The sequence below is a fragment of the Platichthys flesus genome, chromosome 6, assembly GCF_949316205.1.
Source record: "Platichthys flesus chromosome 6, fPlaFle2.1, whole genome shotgun sequence".
Taxonomy (NCBI): Eukaryota; Metazoa; Chordata; class Actinopteri; order Pleuronectiformes; family Pleuronectidae; genus Platichthys; species Platichthys flesus.
Genome location: NC_084950.1, coordinates 27,441,198 through 27,458,578, shown reverse-complemented (window position 1 = coordinate 27,458,578; position 17,381 = coordinate 27,441,198). Strand labels below are relative to the sequence as shown.

The 17,381-nt window shown below is 40.4% G+C and overlaps 1 protein-coding gene across 2 annotated transcripts in view; it reads right to left on the bottom strand.

The window, feature by feature from the left end:
* LOC133955570 (cytosolic carboxypeptidase 4) overlaps nucleotides 1-17,381 on the bottom strand; it is a 166,511-nt gene that overhangs the window by 106,275 nt on the left and 42,855 nt on the right. For both annotated transcript variants that reach the window (XM_062390471.1, XM_062390472.1), the window contains exons 7-8: nucleotides 1,897-2,105; nucleotides 512-677 (exon numbers count right to left, since the gene is read on the bottom strand). In XM_062390471.1, the coding sequence (XP_062246455.1) occupies nucleotides 512-677; nucleotides 1,897-2,105 (375 nt within the window). The remainder of the gene's footprint in view (nucleotides 1-511; nucleotides 678-1,896; nucleotides 2,106-17,381) is intronic.

Sequence of the window (17,381 nt, the reverse complement as noted above, 5' to 3'; positions counted from 1 at the left end):
GACCAGCTCATTGTTATACTGTAATTGTTGTTGACACATGGAGCATCTCTTTGCTTTCTTCCATATTCATCTTCATTCTCTCCTGAAGGCCTTGTTTAATTGCAGATTCAGCTGCAGCTGGAGGCACAATGTGGATCGTGGTGGCAGAGGATTGTGGATTATGATTATTACTAGATTGCTAGATATACAATATCAGTCATTGCTGCTCCCTCGCTGACATTTTCTTTTGTCAAAACTTTAGACATTGATACATCTCTCCATTTACACACTTTCTTTTCTCATGAATGCAGTAAATATTGTTATTTTGTTGATGTGCTATTTTACATGCAACATCTATTGCAATTCTGTCTATCCCTTCCAAATGTCCAGATTAAAGCTCACCTCCTGGTATCTTAGGTAGCAAATCCAGCTGCCTCCATGTTAGTGGATGGGAAATGAACCAAACTGTGTTGTGGGCTGTAACGTAAAGCTTTACCAAAAGTTGTGTCATTACTTTGATTGTTTACAGTACCTGGTAAAATGTCTACATCAGGGACGGTATGCACACTTCCTGGCATGAGGAAGGTATATGCAGACTGATCTGATGTCAGTGGTAGAGGCGTTTTGGGGAGACACTTCCTCATCAACTGCACAGAGGGCTCAATCAGAGACTCCAGACCTTTCGTCAACAAATCTGTCTACAAAGGTAAAAACAAAAAAGTGACATGTTAATAGACTAATCATTTGCTCTAGCTGGACTGTACTGTGTATTACAAAGGGATAACGATGTACAAATTAAGCTGTAATCTACAAAACTGGTACTGCTATAAGCATAATGGGCATAAATATGAATATTAAAGGAATAAGACTTTATTTTAGAACATGGATGGAGAATACCCCTTGTATGTTTGAAGGTCTACTAAACTAATTATAATGCCAACCACCAGTTGATGTTAGGGACATATCTTCAGATGTTCATCTTGGCGTCATCATGAAGCCTATGTTGATAAAGTCTATAGTTAGGTCTGGATCAGGTGAGTCCTGAACCATCCCTTAGTTAGGCTGCTATAGGTCTAGAATGCTCAGGGAACTCCCATCAAGCACTGAGCACTTCTCCCCTTCTCATTGTCTCTCTGCCCCCACATACATTTATTTATCTTAATTCACTAAAATGTTTCTTCCTCCCATAGTCTCCCTCTCTTTTTCATTCTCTTATGAAAGAGCAGGTAACTCTGACTCTGTTATTATTATTAATAATAATAATAATAATAATGCGTATTAATTATTATATGAACTGTTGCTGCTATCGTTAATAATCAATAGCATCTTAACACTGTTATTGTTTCATTATAACTAGTGAGAGCTGATACCTGATTGTGCCCAAGTATTCCTGGTCTCCCTCTCCTCTCTCTTTCATTTACTGTTATTGATGGAGTTTAATCTTGAAGAGTATGTGATATAATTTAGCCTTGATCAATTCCAAAGCTTCTCAAAAAGAGCATTGGAAATCACAGTCTCAACATTTGAGAAAACAGGTGATTAAGTTGTGGTTTGGCTTGTCTGACAAAGAGCTTCTACCTTGTAACACTGGTGTGCCAGACATGATTTCTGGAATGCTCTCACTGAAAGAACTGGGAATTGAAATGTGCAGCTTCAGTAATGAATAGGACATAGAAGAAACTAAAAGGCAAAAAAATACAGAGTGTGATGCAGAAGTACATTGTTTGTCCACTGAGCATTTGTGCATGCAAATGTGTGTTTATATGGTTTGACCAATTGATTCGAAGTTGCCTTAGATTGAGGACTGTGCCGGAAGTGTATGAGTGATGTATGATAGGGAAAGTGCTGCACAAAGGGGGAAAGCTGTATTGTAAAGCAATTTGAGTGGCGCTTAATAAATACAGCTATGAATTTTACCTGTGAGGTGTGATACAGCAGTCTGAGTCCTCCCTGGGATATGAAAGTCTGTCTGCCAGGATTGTTGTGGGTGACCTTATGGAGGCAGCGCAGCAGCATGAGCTGGATTTCTATGGCAGTTTGTTCAGTATCTCTGCTGTGCCAGTCCTCGTAAAGTTGCAATAGGCCAGAGATGTAACCCTTTGATATCACAGAACAAACGTTATCCTCTGTGAGGGAAAAACACACAGAGAGAGAGAGAGAGAGAGAGAGAGAGAGAGAGAGAGAGAGAGAGAGAGAGAGAGAGAGAGAGAGAGAGAAAGAAAGAGAGAGAGATCAGTATGTTTAACTATTTAAACCCTCTGCTGTTATCATCAGTATTGGCTGATTGGAGACAATTTAGAGTGAGCATATCAATATAAAATAAAGAATGACATACATCGTTGACACCCAATTGTCTGGCTGTTGGCTACATGGTATATATTAGTTCCTCTGCATCCACTCTGAACACTCTGAACACGAGCTAACATATTGTATCTTAGCTCTATGTAGCACCAGTTTGGAGCCACAAACCTCAATGGTAAACAACCACATCATAAAAATGCTTGACTAAAAGAATTTTATATAACAGTTTTTTAACCCATTCATACCCAGAAAACCCTTGAGGATACAACAGCGTAAAATGACAGAGACAAAAATGATGTATTTTTAGTTTGGTCCATGTCCCGTCCACTAATATGGAGATGGTAGACATTATTCTGGATCCAGAACCAGACGCCATTAAAATTGGACCTATAATCAATAAATTATTCAGAATTGTCAAATTTTGATAGAGCAATGGATTTTTAATCTCTTTTTAATACTGTTAGAATATGTATATCACTTGCTTTGATTTGACGGTAAATTGTTGGATGCAGACAATGTTGATACATCTGATATTTCAATATATGTTGCACCTAATCATAAATGGTTTTGGTTTTGTATTTCTATAGCGCTTTTGTAGTCTTGATTGCAACTCAAAGCGCTTTACAATAATGTAAAATAATAATGCTAGTAAGACATTATGATGTTCCAGATCTTTGCTTGAGGACATATTCTATACCTGGACCTCTCATAAAATCCCAACATAAACTCCAGATGCTGCTATTGGCGTTGTGGGATCATTTGTGGTGCAGGTCATGTATTCTTGCTTGTGACAGAGCATGCTGGTTCTGACGATGCAATATGAGTACAGCTATCACTGCCTGGGATGTCATCTCCCATGTGACAGTTTAGATAAAAGACTTAACATGGCTGCTGTCTTGTAAAATCTCGTAATCATTCAGGGAGCTGTGGAAAGAGAATTGTAGATTGTAGATTATAATAGAATTAAAATTAGATTAGCAATTCCAGATCCTTCAAATGGGATATAGAGGATTTTAAAATTGGGATTAATTGATAAGATTGATAGTAAAAATAATTCTACCTCCTTGACACTAATTATTAATTCAAATTAATTTCCTAAACAGCTTTGGATGGCAATGATATCATGTTTAAGAGACCACATTTATCTATCTTGATTTGCAGAGATTTTGTTAATTTCTATAAGGTTTTAAGAGGAAAATTTTCTCTACTTATGTTTGATTTATTTAATTAAAAGACAATGTCTATAGGGTTTAAAGTGAATGACGGATCTGAAGAGTAATGGTAATTCTGGTGTTGGAAATGTTGTGCATGTGATACCTTCAATGTGACACCAATAAATGGTGTGCCTTGAGGCATTCAATAAATTTGATTATCAGAAAGGAAATTTATATAAAAAATATTAATTTTAAATAATAACTTGAATTGATTAAAGTTTAATCAGGGCACCACCATTCAAACAGAGGGAAAAGATAGCCAATTTATGGTTTAAGTTTCATGAAAGTTCTTACTAGAAATCTGGAACTCTTATCAATAATTACATTTATAATTATAACCAAAATTACAATATAGGTAGTTAGCAGAGTTGAAGGATATGGAGTTCTTGACAGTGTAGAGTTTGGCAAAATCACACTTATGCAACATTAATGAAGACAACATATTATTATATAGATAATAAAAGTATAAAAACACAAACTACTAAAGGTGTACTTACTATATAAAGAAGTTAATGTGAGTAAGTGTATGTGTGTGTCTGTGTAAGTGAATGTGCTTTCAAAATGGCGGCTGGCCACTATGAAGACTAAAGACCCCATGGAGTGTTCATACCACCAGGAACACCCTCTCCGAGGTGCTCGGAGAGGGTGTATGTTGGAGAGCCTAGGGATACCCCTTGGGTGTGATCGGTCCGCTATCATTTCCGGACCTCACACTTCTTGTTTCTTTCCCTATATCACCGAACCGCCACATTAAAACCCAAATACAACTACGATTCTGTTGTTGTTCTCATCTCATAAAATAAGTTACAAACAAGTCCTCTTCCATGTCAAGCAGCTCCAGCTCCATCAACAGCCTTTGTCTGTTAGTTGCCATCATTCACTGTGTGTGAGGAAAGCCGGGAGGAGGTAAATAAACGATCTACGACTTCTTCTACATACAAAGACGTCATGAGGTAGGCTTCTCTAAGCTCGTCTTCCCTTGCGCCACCTACTGTACTGGCAGTGAATTGTTTTTATAAATGAAAAAGTGTCTGCCGTATCCGTCCGTCCAGTCCTCCGTAACGGAGTCGGAGTAGCATATTTCAGCCTTTAGTTGCATGCAAAGAAAGACTGTAAAGAGCATAACATAACTAACATTAACTGTCAAATAATTAATTAATTATTACCAAATATTCCAACAACACAAGTCAAACTTATAAACATCACATGAATAGAATGGAACAGTCTTTGCTTAGCCTAGTATAATTATTAAGCCCAGTTGTGTTAACCATCCATGAATAGGGGGCAAAAGGTTGATGTGCTGTTTGAAGTCCAGTGAAGTCGTCTTGCTGGTTCGTGGCTCCTGCTGTTGTGGTTCCACTGTATGATGCAACTCTTGTGCTGAAGTTCTTAGGCAGGCTCTTAGGCGCTGCCTTTTGGAAAGTTTTAGCAGTCTTCTCCAGGCAGGCCTGCTTGAAGGTTGATAGAGCTTGGGTAGGGAGGAAGCTTCCCTGGCTCAGTGAGCAGGAGAGGCGTAGCTCTCCTTCATGAGAAGTTGAGTAGTGACCTCCAGGATTAATGAGTGGAAAGAGAAAGAAAAGACAGGGAACTGGGCTTATATTGGCCTGGTCACCTCATGGGTCATGGGGCCAAGAGCGACCAATATTGGTTAAAAGTTGTATCCAGGGACAGTTTTAACACCTAGGTGTGAAGTTGAAGCACCCTGGAAGACTGAAATCTGGAGGCTCTCTTTGGACTCCATAACAAAGCAACATGTTCACAATTACTAGATCCCAACAGTAATGATAATAACTATACAAATTATTATTACAATAAACACAATCCTACATGTTGGGGCTGCCAGTTGACGTGATGCAGCTGTAATCAAATGTCAAAAGTTTATATCTCATAGTTAATAATCTAGGGTAATTATTCAGCTAGTGAATAAACCTGGTAATGAATTATTAAAGGGAGTGTAAGGGAAATGTAACATGTGACCATAATATAATCATGTTTATTTCTCCTTTGATTGATCATGATTGAATCTCTAAAAATGTAACTTTGATCATGCTGTTTCTTGGCTTGATTAGTCTAAACACAGTTACCTGATTACCCCAGACACAGCAATCTGATCATGCTGTTCTCCTGTCTTACTGAATGAAATTGACCTGATTGCCTTAACTAGGCAGTGTTTGTATTCATGTGATCAGAAGATCTCATCCATTGACTGTTTAACAACTGTGGCGTTTGTGTTGTGTAGTTTGTGGCTGTGTTCTTCCCCTTCCCTTCTGTGTTCCCCTGTGTGTTGTGTGTGGCAGGGGGTGTGGCTGGCTGATGGCTGCAGCAGGATGAGGCACACCTGCATCCAATCCTCCTCATCATCCTCCTCCATTTAAGCCTGGGCGTCTCAGCACTTCGACGCCAGATTATTCCGTCCAATATGGTAGCAAGTGATGAGCAGAAAACTCTCGACTTCCTTGTCATTTGGATGTAAGCTAACCTTGTTACTTTCTTCACCCAGGACTCTTGTGTGCCTCGTCGCTCGGCTCTTCATCCTCCACGTTGCCAGGATCTACAAGCCAGCCAGCACCCTGATACTCCTGCCTTCCTTTTCCTCGCCAGCTAAATAAACTCTGTTCCTTATTGTTGAGATATCTATGTTTCTCTGTATCTTGTGACTATATTTTACCTATATCCTGTGAATAAATATTAGCTGCATAATCTAGATAATCAATAATGCTTATGCTACAACTGTTTCTTTTCTTGGGATGATGTCTATCTTTTTGACTCAGACACAGGGTTTGCACAACAAGCACAGGTTCTCAGGAAGAGAGAGGTCATGCCAGAATTAATACAAAGAGGTGTTTCATGAAACGTGGTGAGAAAAAGATATGAAATCCTCCTCTCTGTCTAATCTGTCTCTCTCCGATGTAGCAGCCTCCCTGTTGGCCAAGGCCACAGTAGTGGGACACCTGGTCAGTTGAAAGTGATGTGCTTGCAAAAAACTGCACTTTGAGGAAACAGTATACATCTGGCCAATAACTGAATTCTCTCAAAGAAAAAGAACCGCCTCTGTGCTGCCCCCTGTGTCTGTATAAATACTGTGGACTTAGGATGTGGGGGGCTTCTTCTCGACATGATCCAGTGAACCTGGTGACGTGTCCGGCAGAACCCCAGAGACTCTCTGTAAGTATTTCATTGTTTTACAATAAATGTTCAATTTCCAGACCTTCATGTATAAGTGTCTAATTATTCCTTCTCAAATCCTGGATCAACAAACACGCTTGTCCAATCGCCGGAGGCGAGGTCAAATTTAGTGCCTGGCGACGACATTATCCATCTACAAACCACTCCTTGTCTGCTTGGGGTCCGAACCTTCACTTAGACGTTACAACAACCCCCCTCCCGAATGGGAAGGGTTAGCCAAATGTCAAATGTTTTTTTTTTAGCCAAATGCCAAATGTTTTTTTTAACTAAGTTCACTGTTCTAAATATGAACTAGTTCACGTTCATTTGTTCCGACTTTTTGGATGGTTATGATTTAGATGAAAAACTCATGTATTTAGTTATTTATCAATGATTAACACTGAGTCCTGGTTGTGCACGTCACATCTCGTGTTAAACTTTGCGTTCACAATGTTGACGACTAGTTTTTCATTATGTTAAAAATGCAGCCTTATAAACACTAAGTAACCTTCATGTACTGATCAGGTCATGATAACTTGTTTTAAAAGAATGTTATTTATTACCTTAAGTGACTGCAGGTCAGCAGGAGTGTGGAGGGAGGATATAGAAACGCCAGCATGATACAAACCAACCTTCTGATCATGGACTAGGACACTCTATATTTCCTAGTCTTAGACGGTAAGCGTGTTGCGTCATTTCCTGTTTTCTTGCCACTGGTGGTGGTCGCTTTGCGAATTAGGTCCGCTGCTAAACACAACTGTTTCTCTATAGCACTACGGCTAAAATCACCGGTCTGTAGTTAAACACTCGCAGATACCAATCCTTATTCTATCGTGCTTAGTGATTCTGTGTTCTGTCTGAGCTAGTGTGACCAGACGTCCCCGATTTCCGGGGACAGTCCCCGTTTTCGGTGATCTGTCCCCGGTCAAAGCTGTCCCCGGAAATGTCCCCGATTTTGACAACGAATGGGGGAAAAATCCGCGCAGACTCAAACACCAGTTATTACTGTAGTCATTTAACGCATCACCAGAGAAAACGTCGTATGACGTACAGACGTTATCAAGACGCACGACCAGACGCAGCAGCGTCAACAACAACAATCTAGAGGCGGCAAAAAGGAAAAAGAGAAGATCAGCGGTCATAAATGGTATGTTGTGTATGAACTTATTTATTTTGTGTGAATTGGCAGTAGACTTGGCTGTGTGTGTGTGTGTGTGTGTGTGTGTGTGAGAGAAGTGATGTAACGTTAAAATAAGTATGATTGTTTATCTGAACTGAAGACCTAACGTAACGTTATAAAAGTCAGTGAACGTTAACATTATGACAATGTTTTCATATCTGTCATAAGTGAAGCTGTAATGGTAACGTTAGCATGAGATTACCAGGTGATGACATTGTATGTGGCTCTGTTTTGGAAGAGGGGGAGGTGGAACTGCTTTGTTAGCATGTCATTTTCCTGTAGGCATAGTGACCTGAGACTGTTAAAATAATAATAATGATGATTAATTAATAATTAATTAATTAATAATAAGTCAATGGTTGATAGTTGTGTGTGTTAGGCTGCTGTTTTGTTTCGCGCTGTGTGGGTAATCAATGACTGTAGTAGTTATAAATGCAGACCATTTGATTAGCTGATGCCCTGAGTCACTGTTTTATATGTCACTGTTTTTAGTAAAGGTGAAATAAAGAAGTAAACAACAGAGTGAAGGAGAGAAGAGGAAAAGAGCAGGAGAATAGTGTGGAAAGGCAGAAATAAAGAAGTAAACAACAGAGGGAAGCTAAGGAGAGAAGAAAGAAGGGTGAAGAAAAGAAAAGCATTGAAGGAGAAGAGAACAGACGAGAGGCAAAAAGAGTAGAGGAGAAGATGGCTCTTTCAAAGAAGCGCAAATGCCATTTTACAGAACAAATCCAGAAAGAATTTCCATTTATACGCCCCTATCGCCCAGGCCAAGACGACACAGTGGTCCACTGCACCCTTTGCCAGTCTTCTTTTTCAATTGCCAGTGGGGGGAGATATTCTGTGGTGGAGCATCAGCAGACAAAAAAACATAAAAAAGGGCTGACTGCCAATGCTCTTACGCCCACTATCACCACATTCTATAAGAAGACAGAGCCTTCCCAAAAGGAGTTTGAGTTAGCTGTGCAGGAGGGCATCTTGGCGTACCACACTATGAAACACAATCATAGTTACCGATCTATGGACTGCACAGCACAACTGACAAAGAAGCTTTATGAGCCAAAGTTTTCCTGTGGCCGGACCAAAGTTGAAGCCATAGTGAATAACATCTTCGCACCATGGGCAACCAATATGGTAAGACAGGACCTAGAGCAGGTTGAATTTGTTTCCCTGTCCATTGATTCATCCAATCATGGACATTTGAAGCTGCTGCCATTAATCGTCAGGTATTGCAAAGCAAATGATGGCAGCATGTCCATAGAAACAAAATTGCTTGATTTTGTTGAACTTAAAGGAGAAAAGGCAGAGGAACTTGCAGCTGAGATCATGGTGGTGATTGAAAAATTCTCCCTGGAAAATAAAGTAGTGGCATTCTCTGCCGACAATACAAACACCAACTTTGGCAGGCTGAATAGGGTGGGGAGAATCAACGTCCACACCAAAGTGAAAAATGCACTGCAGCGGGAGGTGATTGGCCTGGGTTGTCCTGCCCACATCATCCATAATGCAACCAGAACAGCTATGGATACCCTTCCCATCGATGTAGAGTACCTGCTCACAAAGATATTCGGGTATTTTCATATTTACACTGTTAGAGTGGAAAGATTGAAGAGCTTTTGTGAATTTGTTGGCCAAGAGTATCAAAAAATCTTAGGACACAGCAACGTTCGCTGGCTGTCCATGCTCCCTGCTCTAGAAAGAGTGCTTAAAATGTATGCACCACTTAAAGCCTTTTTTCTTTCTGAAGAGAAATGCCCTGTTGTCTTGCGAAGAATGTTTGAAGATCCACTGACTGAACTGTGGCTTGCCTTTTTCCCATGGAAACCTGGCCATATTTAGTGAAACAATCAAGAAGCTTGAAGGCCAGGACCGCTGTGCTTAGGAGTCAGCTGCAATCCTGAGAGAGGTGGAGATAAAATTGACAGCAAGACGTGACGACAGCTTCATTCCAGTACTGGCCAGAGGACTACTGGGAGAGCTCGTGGAAAATGCAGCAATTACTTGAGAAAACTTTCTCAATACAACTCAGTCTTTCTTCACAACGGCTGTGAACTACTTGCAAGCTTGGGGAAAGCATACAGACAATTTAAATGACTTGCACTGTCTCCTTTTAAAAAAGAAACCTCTGCGCGAAGAGATCCAGAAGGCAACAGCCACACTGCAGGAAAAGTGCCCCAATGTGAAAATCAAAGAAGATGATTTGTTTGATGAGGTTTCTGCCCTGCAAGAGTTCCTAAAGGGGGAATCACTCTTGAAATGGAGAGAGATTGAGACACCACTCAGTCAGAGATGGAGCACAGTATTTACTCATTTCAAAGAAAATGACATCCCCTCCACTAACCTGCCAAGATTAGTGTCTGTTGTCGTGCTTACCCGGCAGTAATGCACCAGTAGAGAGGGTGTTCTCTCAAATGAATGACATATGGACAGACAGCAGAAATAGGTTCACTGTTCCTTCCATCAAGGCCATACTTATTGTAAAGGAACTGTCCCCCTGATGAGTGACTTTTGTGGGTGCACTTTATAAATTTAGGTTTTGATTTTAATACAGTAGCCTATTACTATTGGCTCTGTTCTTGCAGTTTTTCTCATGTTCTCTGCTCTTATTCTACCCAGGCTCCTGAGGCGGAGGTGGATGAATGAGGGACCCACCATCACACACAGGCAACGCCAACCATGTGCAGTTTCTGTAACCACACCTCTACCTGTGAAGGCTTCAATTATCTTATAGTCCAACTAACTTTACAATATCTACTGACACTGAGCTGTGATAATATAACACTGTGAAGACATACAGGAAACATTCTGCATACTGATAAAGTGTTTGTTTAATTATGAATTTCATTTTCTATTAAAATCCATTAATGATGTGTTTTTATTAACATAACTAATGTTAATAAAAACACATCATTAATGGATTTTAATAATCTAATATTTTTTCAGGGCCCCTGTCAGTCACGGCCACGGGCCCTCAGAATTTTCCTAACTTTTTGCCCCCTAATGGCACCTCTGACCTTTAGTGTAATTAAAGCTGGTTAAAATACATGAAAAAGTACTTGTCCCCATTTATTATTTCATAATGATAATATGTAATGATTTTTCACCGCCGCATTGTCCCCGATTTTCATTTCAGAAATCTGGTCACCTTAGTCTGAGCTCACCCTTGTAGCTCTATAGCAGCGATGTCTTCTCTCTCTCTCCCTGTTGCTCCACTGCTCTCTCTTGCTCCGAGTGTCTAATGATTACCTAATCCTCTGCCTCCCTTAACAGTAGTGGTACATGTGCTCCTTTCAGCGAGGCACCCGCTGATAAACAAACCCTGATTATTGGCGACTCGGTTCTGAGAAACGTCAGGTTAGCGACACCAGCGACTATAGTTAATTGTATCCCAGGGGCCAGAGCCGGCGACATCGAATCTAAACTTAATTTAATGGCTAAAACTAAAAAAGGTAAATACAATAAAATCGTAATTCACGTCGGCAGCAACGACTCCCGGCTTTGTATGTCGGAGGTCACTAAATTGAATGTTGAGTCGGTGTGTGTGTTTGCTAAAACGATGTCAGACACAGTAGTTTTCTCTGGCCCGCTCCCTAATACAACAGGTGATGACATGTTAAGCCGCATGTTGTCTTTTAACAGCTGGCTGTCGAGGTGGTGTCCTGTAAACGCCGTGGGCTTTATAGATAATTGGCTAACTTTTTTGAGAAAACCTGGTCTTGTTAGGAGAGACGGCGTTCATCCCACTTGGGATGGAGCAGCTCTCTTATCTAGGAATATTACTAAGTCTATAACATGACAACCCATAGTTGGGACCAGGAAGCAGAGCTGCAGTGCTAAACACTTCTCTGCGCTCCCTCTGGATCAGTCACAAAACCCCATAGAGATTGTGTCTGTTCACCGTCCGATTATATTATTGAAATTAAACAATAACAGAGCGAGAACTCCTCACAAAAATGTAATACAAATTAAAACAACCTCTGAAACAATACAGGAAACCCAGACTTTTAAATGTGGTCTTTTAAACATTAGATCACTGGAAAAAAAGGCTCTTTTAGTTAATGAAATAGTCTCTGATTACAACATAGATTTATTGTCCCTCACTGAGACGTGGCTGCTTCCTGATGAATATGTCAGTCTAAATGAATCTACTCCCCCCAGTCATATCAATTCACAGGATCCTAGAGAAATTGGGCGAAGAGGTGGAGTTTCTGCTATTTTTAACTCCAGTTTATCAATTAATCCTAAACCTAAACTCAGCTACAAGTCATTTGAATGTCTGGTTCTTAGTCTTCCACGCCAATCCAGGAACCACCAACAGCCAATCATATTTGCCGTAGTTTACCGTGCTCCCAGGGCTTACACTGAATTTTTAAAGGAATTCCCTGAGTTTTTATCAAACTTAGTCCTAAAGACCGATAAAATTATTATTGTTGGTGACTTTAATATTCATGTTGATAATAATAAAGATTGCCTTAGTGTAGCATTTATTTCAATACTAGACTATTGGTTTCAGTCAGTGTGCACAAACCTACTCATTGTGGTAACCACACACTTGACCTTGTATTATCGTACGGTTTCGGAAGTGAATATTTAACAGTACTTCCGGGCAATCCAGTTCTATCAGACCATAATTTAATAACCTTTGATTTTTCAATAACTGAATATATGCCACTAATAAAAAATTAATTTTCTAGATGTCTACCTGATAGTGCTGTAGCTAAATTTAAGGAAATAATCCCAATTACATTTAAACCCATATTAGCAGTAGATATAAACAACAAATTCTTTAAAACCCTGAGCACCATTGAGATCGACCACCTCGTTGATAGCTCTGCAGACTCATTACGTTTAACATTAGACTCAATAGCGCCTCTAAAAAAGAAAAATGTCAAACATAGTAAATTAGCTCCGTGGTATAATTCCCAGACAAATGAGTTAAAAAAATTATCAAGAAAACTAGAAAGGAAGTGGCGCTCCAGCAACAATGTTGAAATCTAATAGACTGGAAGAATAGTGTTGAAGAATATAAAAAGGCTCTCCAAAAAGCAAGAGCCGCCTACTATTCAAAACTAATAGAAGAGGTTGAATAGAATAAAAAAATAAAAACAACGCCAGGTTTCTCTTCAGCACTGTACCCAGGCTGACAGAGAGTCACACCTCCACCGAACCCAGTATTCCTAGATCCCTAAATAGCAATATCTTTATGACCTTTTTTAATGATAAAATTCAAACTATTAGAAATAAAATCAACCATCTCCTGCCCTCAATTGGCACTAATACCCTCCCAACAACAGAGATCTCAGAAACGGCTGAGAATCCTACCCATTACTTAGACAGCTTCTCTCTGATCACCCGTGATCAGGTTTACCAAATTAATCTCAGGTTCTGAACCAACAACCTGTATCTTAGATCCCATTCCTACCAAATTACTTAAAGAAATTCTGCCCCTAATTGATAGTTCGTTACTTAACATTATCAATCTGTCATTATCATCAGGTTATGTACCAGTCTTTTAAAATAGCTGTCATCAAACCCCTACTCAAAAAACCCACCCTAGACCCAGAGGTTTTAGCCAATTACAGGCCAATATCTAATCTCCCCTTCATTTCTTAAATCTTAGAAAAAGTTGTAGCCAATCAGCTGTGTGAGTTTCTCCAGGAAAATAATATATATGAAGACTTTCAATCGGGGTTTAGAGCCAATCACAGTACAGAGATAGCCTTGGCAAAAGTCACTAATGACCTTTTAATAGCCTCAGATCAGGGACTTGTGTCTGTCCTCGTTCTGTTAGATCTCAGTGCAGCATTCAACCCAATTGACCATCATATTTTATTACAAAGACTCAAACAGTTAATTAACATTAATGGAACCGCCCTTAACTGGTTTAAATCATATTTTTCTGATCGCTCCCAATTTGTGCAAATTAATGATGAGTCATCTGTGCGCACCAAAGTTAACCATGGTGGTCCACAGGGCTCTGTGCTCGGCCCAATTTTATTCTCATTATATATGCTTCCACTAGGAAACATTATCAGGACACACTCGGTAAATTTCCACTGCTATGCGGATGACACCCAGTTATATTTGTCAATAAAACCTGAACAAAGTAATCAATTAACTAAACTTTGAACATGTCTCAAGGACATAAAAACCTGGATGACCCGCAATTTTCTCTTATTAAACTCAGACAAAACAGAGGTTATAATACTTGGCCCCAAACACCTTAGAGATGCATTATCTAATGATATAGCTGCGCTAGACGACATTGCCCTTGCTTCCAACGAAACAGTCAGGAACTTGGGAGTGATCTTCGATCCTGATTTATCCTTTAATAGTCACTTGAAACAAATTTCTAGGACCGCTTTTTTCCACTTGTGTATTATTTCAAAAATTAGACATGTCCTTTCACAAAAAGATGCAGAAAAACTAGTCCACGCCTTTGTTACAGACTGGACTATTGTAATTCATTATTATCAGGCTCCAGCAGTAAGTCGTTAAAGACTCTACAGCTTGTCCAAAATGCTGCAGCATGTGTCCTGACGAGAACAAAGAGAAGAGAGCACATTTCTCCAATATTAGCATCGCTACACTGGCTTCCAGTTAAATCTAGAATAGAATTTAAAATTCTCCTCCTCACCTTCAAGGCCCTTAATAATATAGCGCCTTTTTACCTTAAAGAGCTGTTAGTACCTTATAAACCCAATAGAGCACTCCGCTCCCAGAATTCAAGCCTACTTGTCGTCCCTAAATTCTCTAAAAGTAGAGTAGGAGCCAGAGCTTTTAGCCATCAAGCCCCTCGGCTGCGGAATAATCTACCACTTTCAGTTCGGGAGGCAGTCACCATCGTTTCGTTTAATAGTAGGCTCAAAACCTTCCTTTTTGATAAAGCTTATAGTTAGAGCTAATTAGTGCGCCAGAACGTTACTTGTTCTATTTTATGACACATGACACACGGAGCTTCTCTTTCCAGCTTCTCCTTCCTCTTCTCCATCCCTATCCGGAATCCCTTTGCTTTATCACCTGCAGATCCAGGGCCTCTGTGGCCGCACCATGGATTGCGGTTTGTGGATCGCGCACCGGGTGTCGCGGTGTTGGATCCAGTGTGGCGGATACTGAGTCATGTGGGCTGATCGTGGTGCTGGTGGCGGACCCTGTGTCGCGTTGGCATTGGGCACGGGCGGTGGACCAGGACCGCGGTGGTGGCTTGTGATGGGTCCTGGTGGGCGGCGGTGGACGGTGACTGAGGACTGGAGTGGCGTCTGGTCTGGATGGTGGATCGTGGTCTAGATGGTTGCTGAGCATGGACTGTGCTTGCAGTGGGATTGCTTGGCATGTCATGTTGGGGTTGTCCTTCGGGATGTCTACCCTCATCAAATGCTGCTAGAGACTTTGATTATTGATGATGTTTTCCTGCACGTGGCATCTATTGCACTTCTGTCCGTCCTGGGAGAGGGATCACTCACATGTGGCTCTCTCTGAGGTTTCTACATATTTTTACCGTGTTAAAAGTTTTTTTTGTAGTTTTTACTTACTCTTGATGAGGGTTAAGGACAGAGGATTTCACACCCTGTTAAAGCCCTATGAGATGAATTGTAATTTGTGAATATGGGCTATACAAATAAAATTTGATTGATATTTCGTTTTTTGTTCGCTCTAAATGTGTGGAATTATAATTTATAAGCTTCAGTTAATTGCCAAAATAGGTTTGAATATTGATTTGGAGCATCGAAGAAGCAGTCGCTATTCTTTCTTTCTGCACATTCAGATTTTTTGATTGCTCATGTCTTTATTTTTTTAAAGAAGAAATATGTTTTTATTAGGGCCTGAGCACCGAATGGTGAGAGGCACTATTGAAACTGTAAGGATTATTCTTATTCTAACCAAAACGAATGGGCTTTTTGAGGGCTATAACATGCTAATTATTTTTTTAAACTTTGCAGTAAATTAGAAAGTTGTCAAAATGCACATATTCTGGAGTAATTGGAAATTGGTGTGGCCAAATGGCTCAACAGCGCCTCCTGGAACGCAGCCCCTTGGTTTATCTTGACTTCTCACTAAAAAATGTCTCAAGGAGCATTGTGAAAAAAAGCAACAGGCAGCCTGCCATTTTGGATTTATTGGCCATTTTGGCCATATTCCATATTTTTACTGTGAAGAACTTGTTGTAGGGCTTGTCAAATTGAGACGAGTGTCATCACAACAAGACGGAGATAAAAACTGATTAGAGATAGATTCTTCGTCACACCGTGTGACCGTGGCGTGGGGCCAAAGTTGGATTAAACGCCATCAAAACACGAGGTTCTGTATCTCGAACATACATTGTTTAATCGATGTCCAAACTAGACATGTAAGAAAAGAGTCCCGGCATGAAGACATCTACACAGAAATTATTACTTGAAATCACAGCGCCATTTTTTATACTTTGATGAAATGCTCCTGGCTGCTATACAATATACAGCTCAAAAGAGCTCATTCAAGTCATGGATCATGGTCGGAATTGTGACATTTCCTCAAAGCGTGTAAACATTAATATGCGGCGAAGGATCATCCTTCGCCAAAGGAAACGATGTTGTCATAACTCCACTTTGCATTGTCCTATCACTACCAAACTTCTGTCACAGGATTAGAGTACAAGCCTGAACAGCTCAATGTGTCAATATTTCCTCAGTGTCATAGAGCCACCTACTTATTTTCCATGAAACAGGAAGTACTTTGTTAATCCAGTCTGCATTATCCAACCGTCTCCAAACTACTGACTTATGATCACAATCTTGACCTGAACAGCTCCATATATAAATATTAGTCCAGGATCATAGCGCCACCTACTGATCAGTGTGAAAATTAAGTAACATTGTCTAATTGACACCAAATTGCTCACGCTACATCAGAGCGCCTACTTGAACAGATCTATATGTCTGTGCGTAATAATAAAGATGGCGCCACCTACTGGCAACAGAAAGTAAGCTTTGTTTTACAACTTTCATTCGATTTACATAACATTTTCACGGTCTGATGTGCTATTTGACAGCGTGGACCGTAATAAGCAAAAAGCAGGCAAGGATCGACATCGCGTGACGGAGGCAGGAAGTGAAGCGTGGAAACGTGCACTTAGTCATCGATCGCTCTCTCCACCGACCGCAGCAGGCTTCAACGTGCGGGTGCTCGGGCCCGCCAGTGCTACAATGTAGCAGAAATTTCGTGCCACGCCATCAAAATGGCGTTTGACAAAACGTCACAGTACAAGATAGGGCTGGGCGGTTTTTCGGTTTCGATTCGGGATCGCGATAAAATTTTGATCGATCTCGATTATCTCCTTGTGACATGTATTCAATCTCACGTAGCAAAAGAAAGCGCAACAACAGAGTCGGAGTCTGCCGGCTGCCGTCTGCAGGTAGGACACGACACGCCCACTTCCCATCGTGAGAGTAGCGGCAGTTGCGAGAGTGAGAAAAAGAGAGAACGAAGTTGGAAAAAGGAGAAAAAATTAGTGAAACTGAAGTCGGGGACAGCGAAAATAATGCCGATGTGAAAGCGACATCACTACA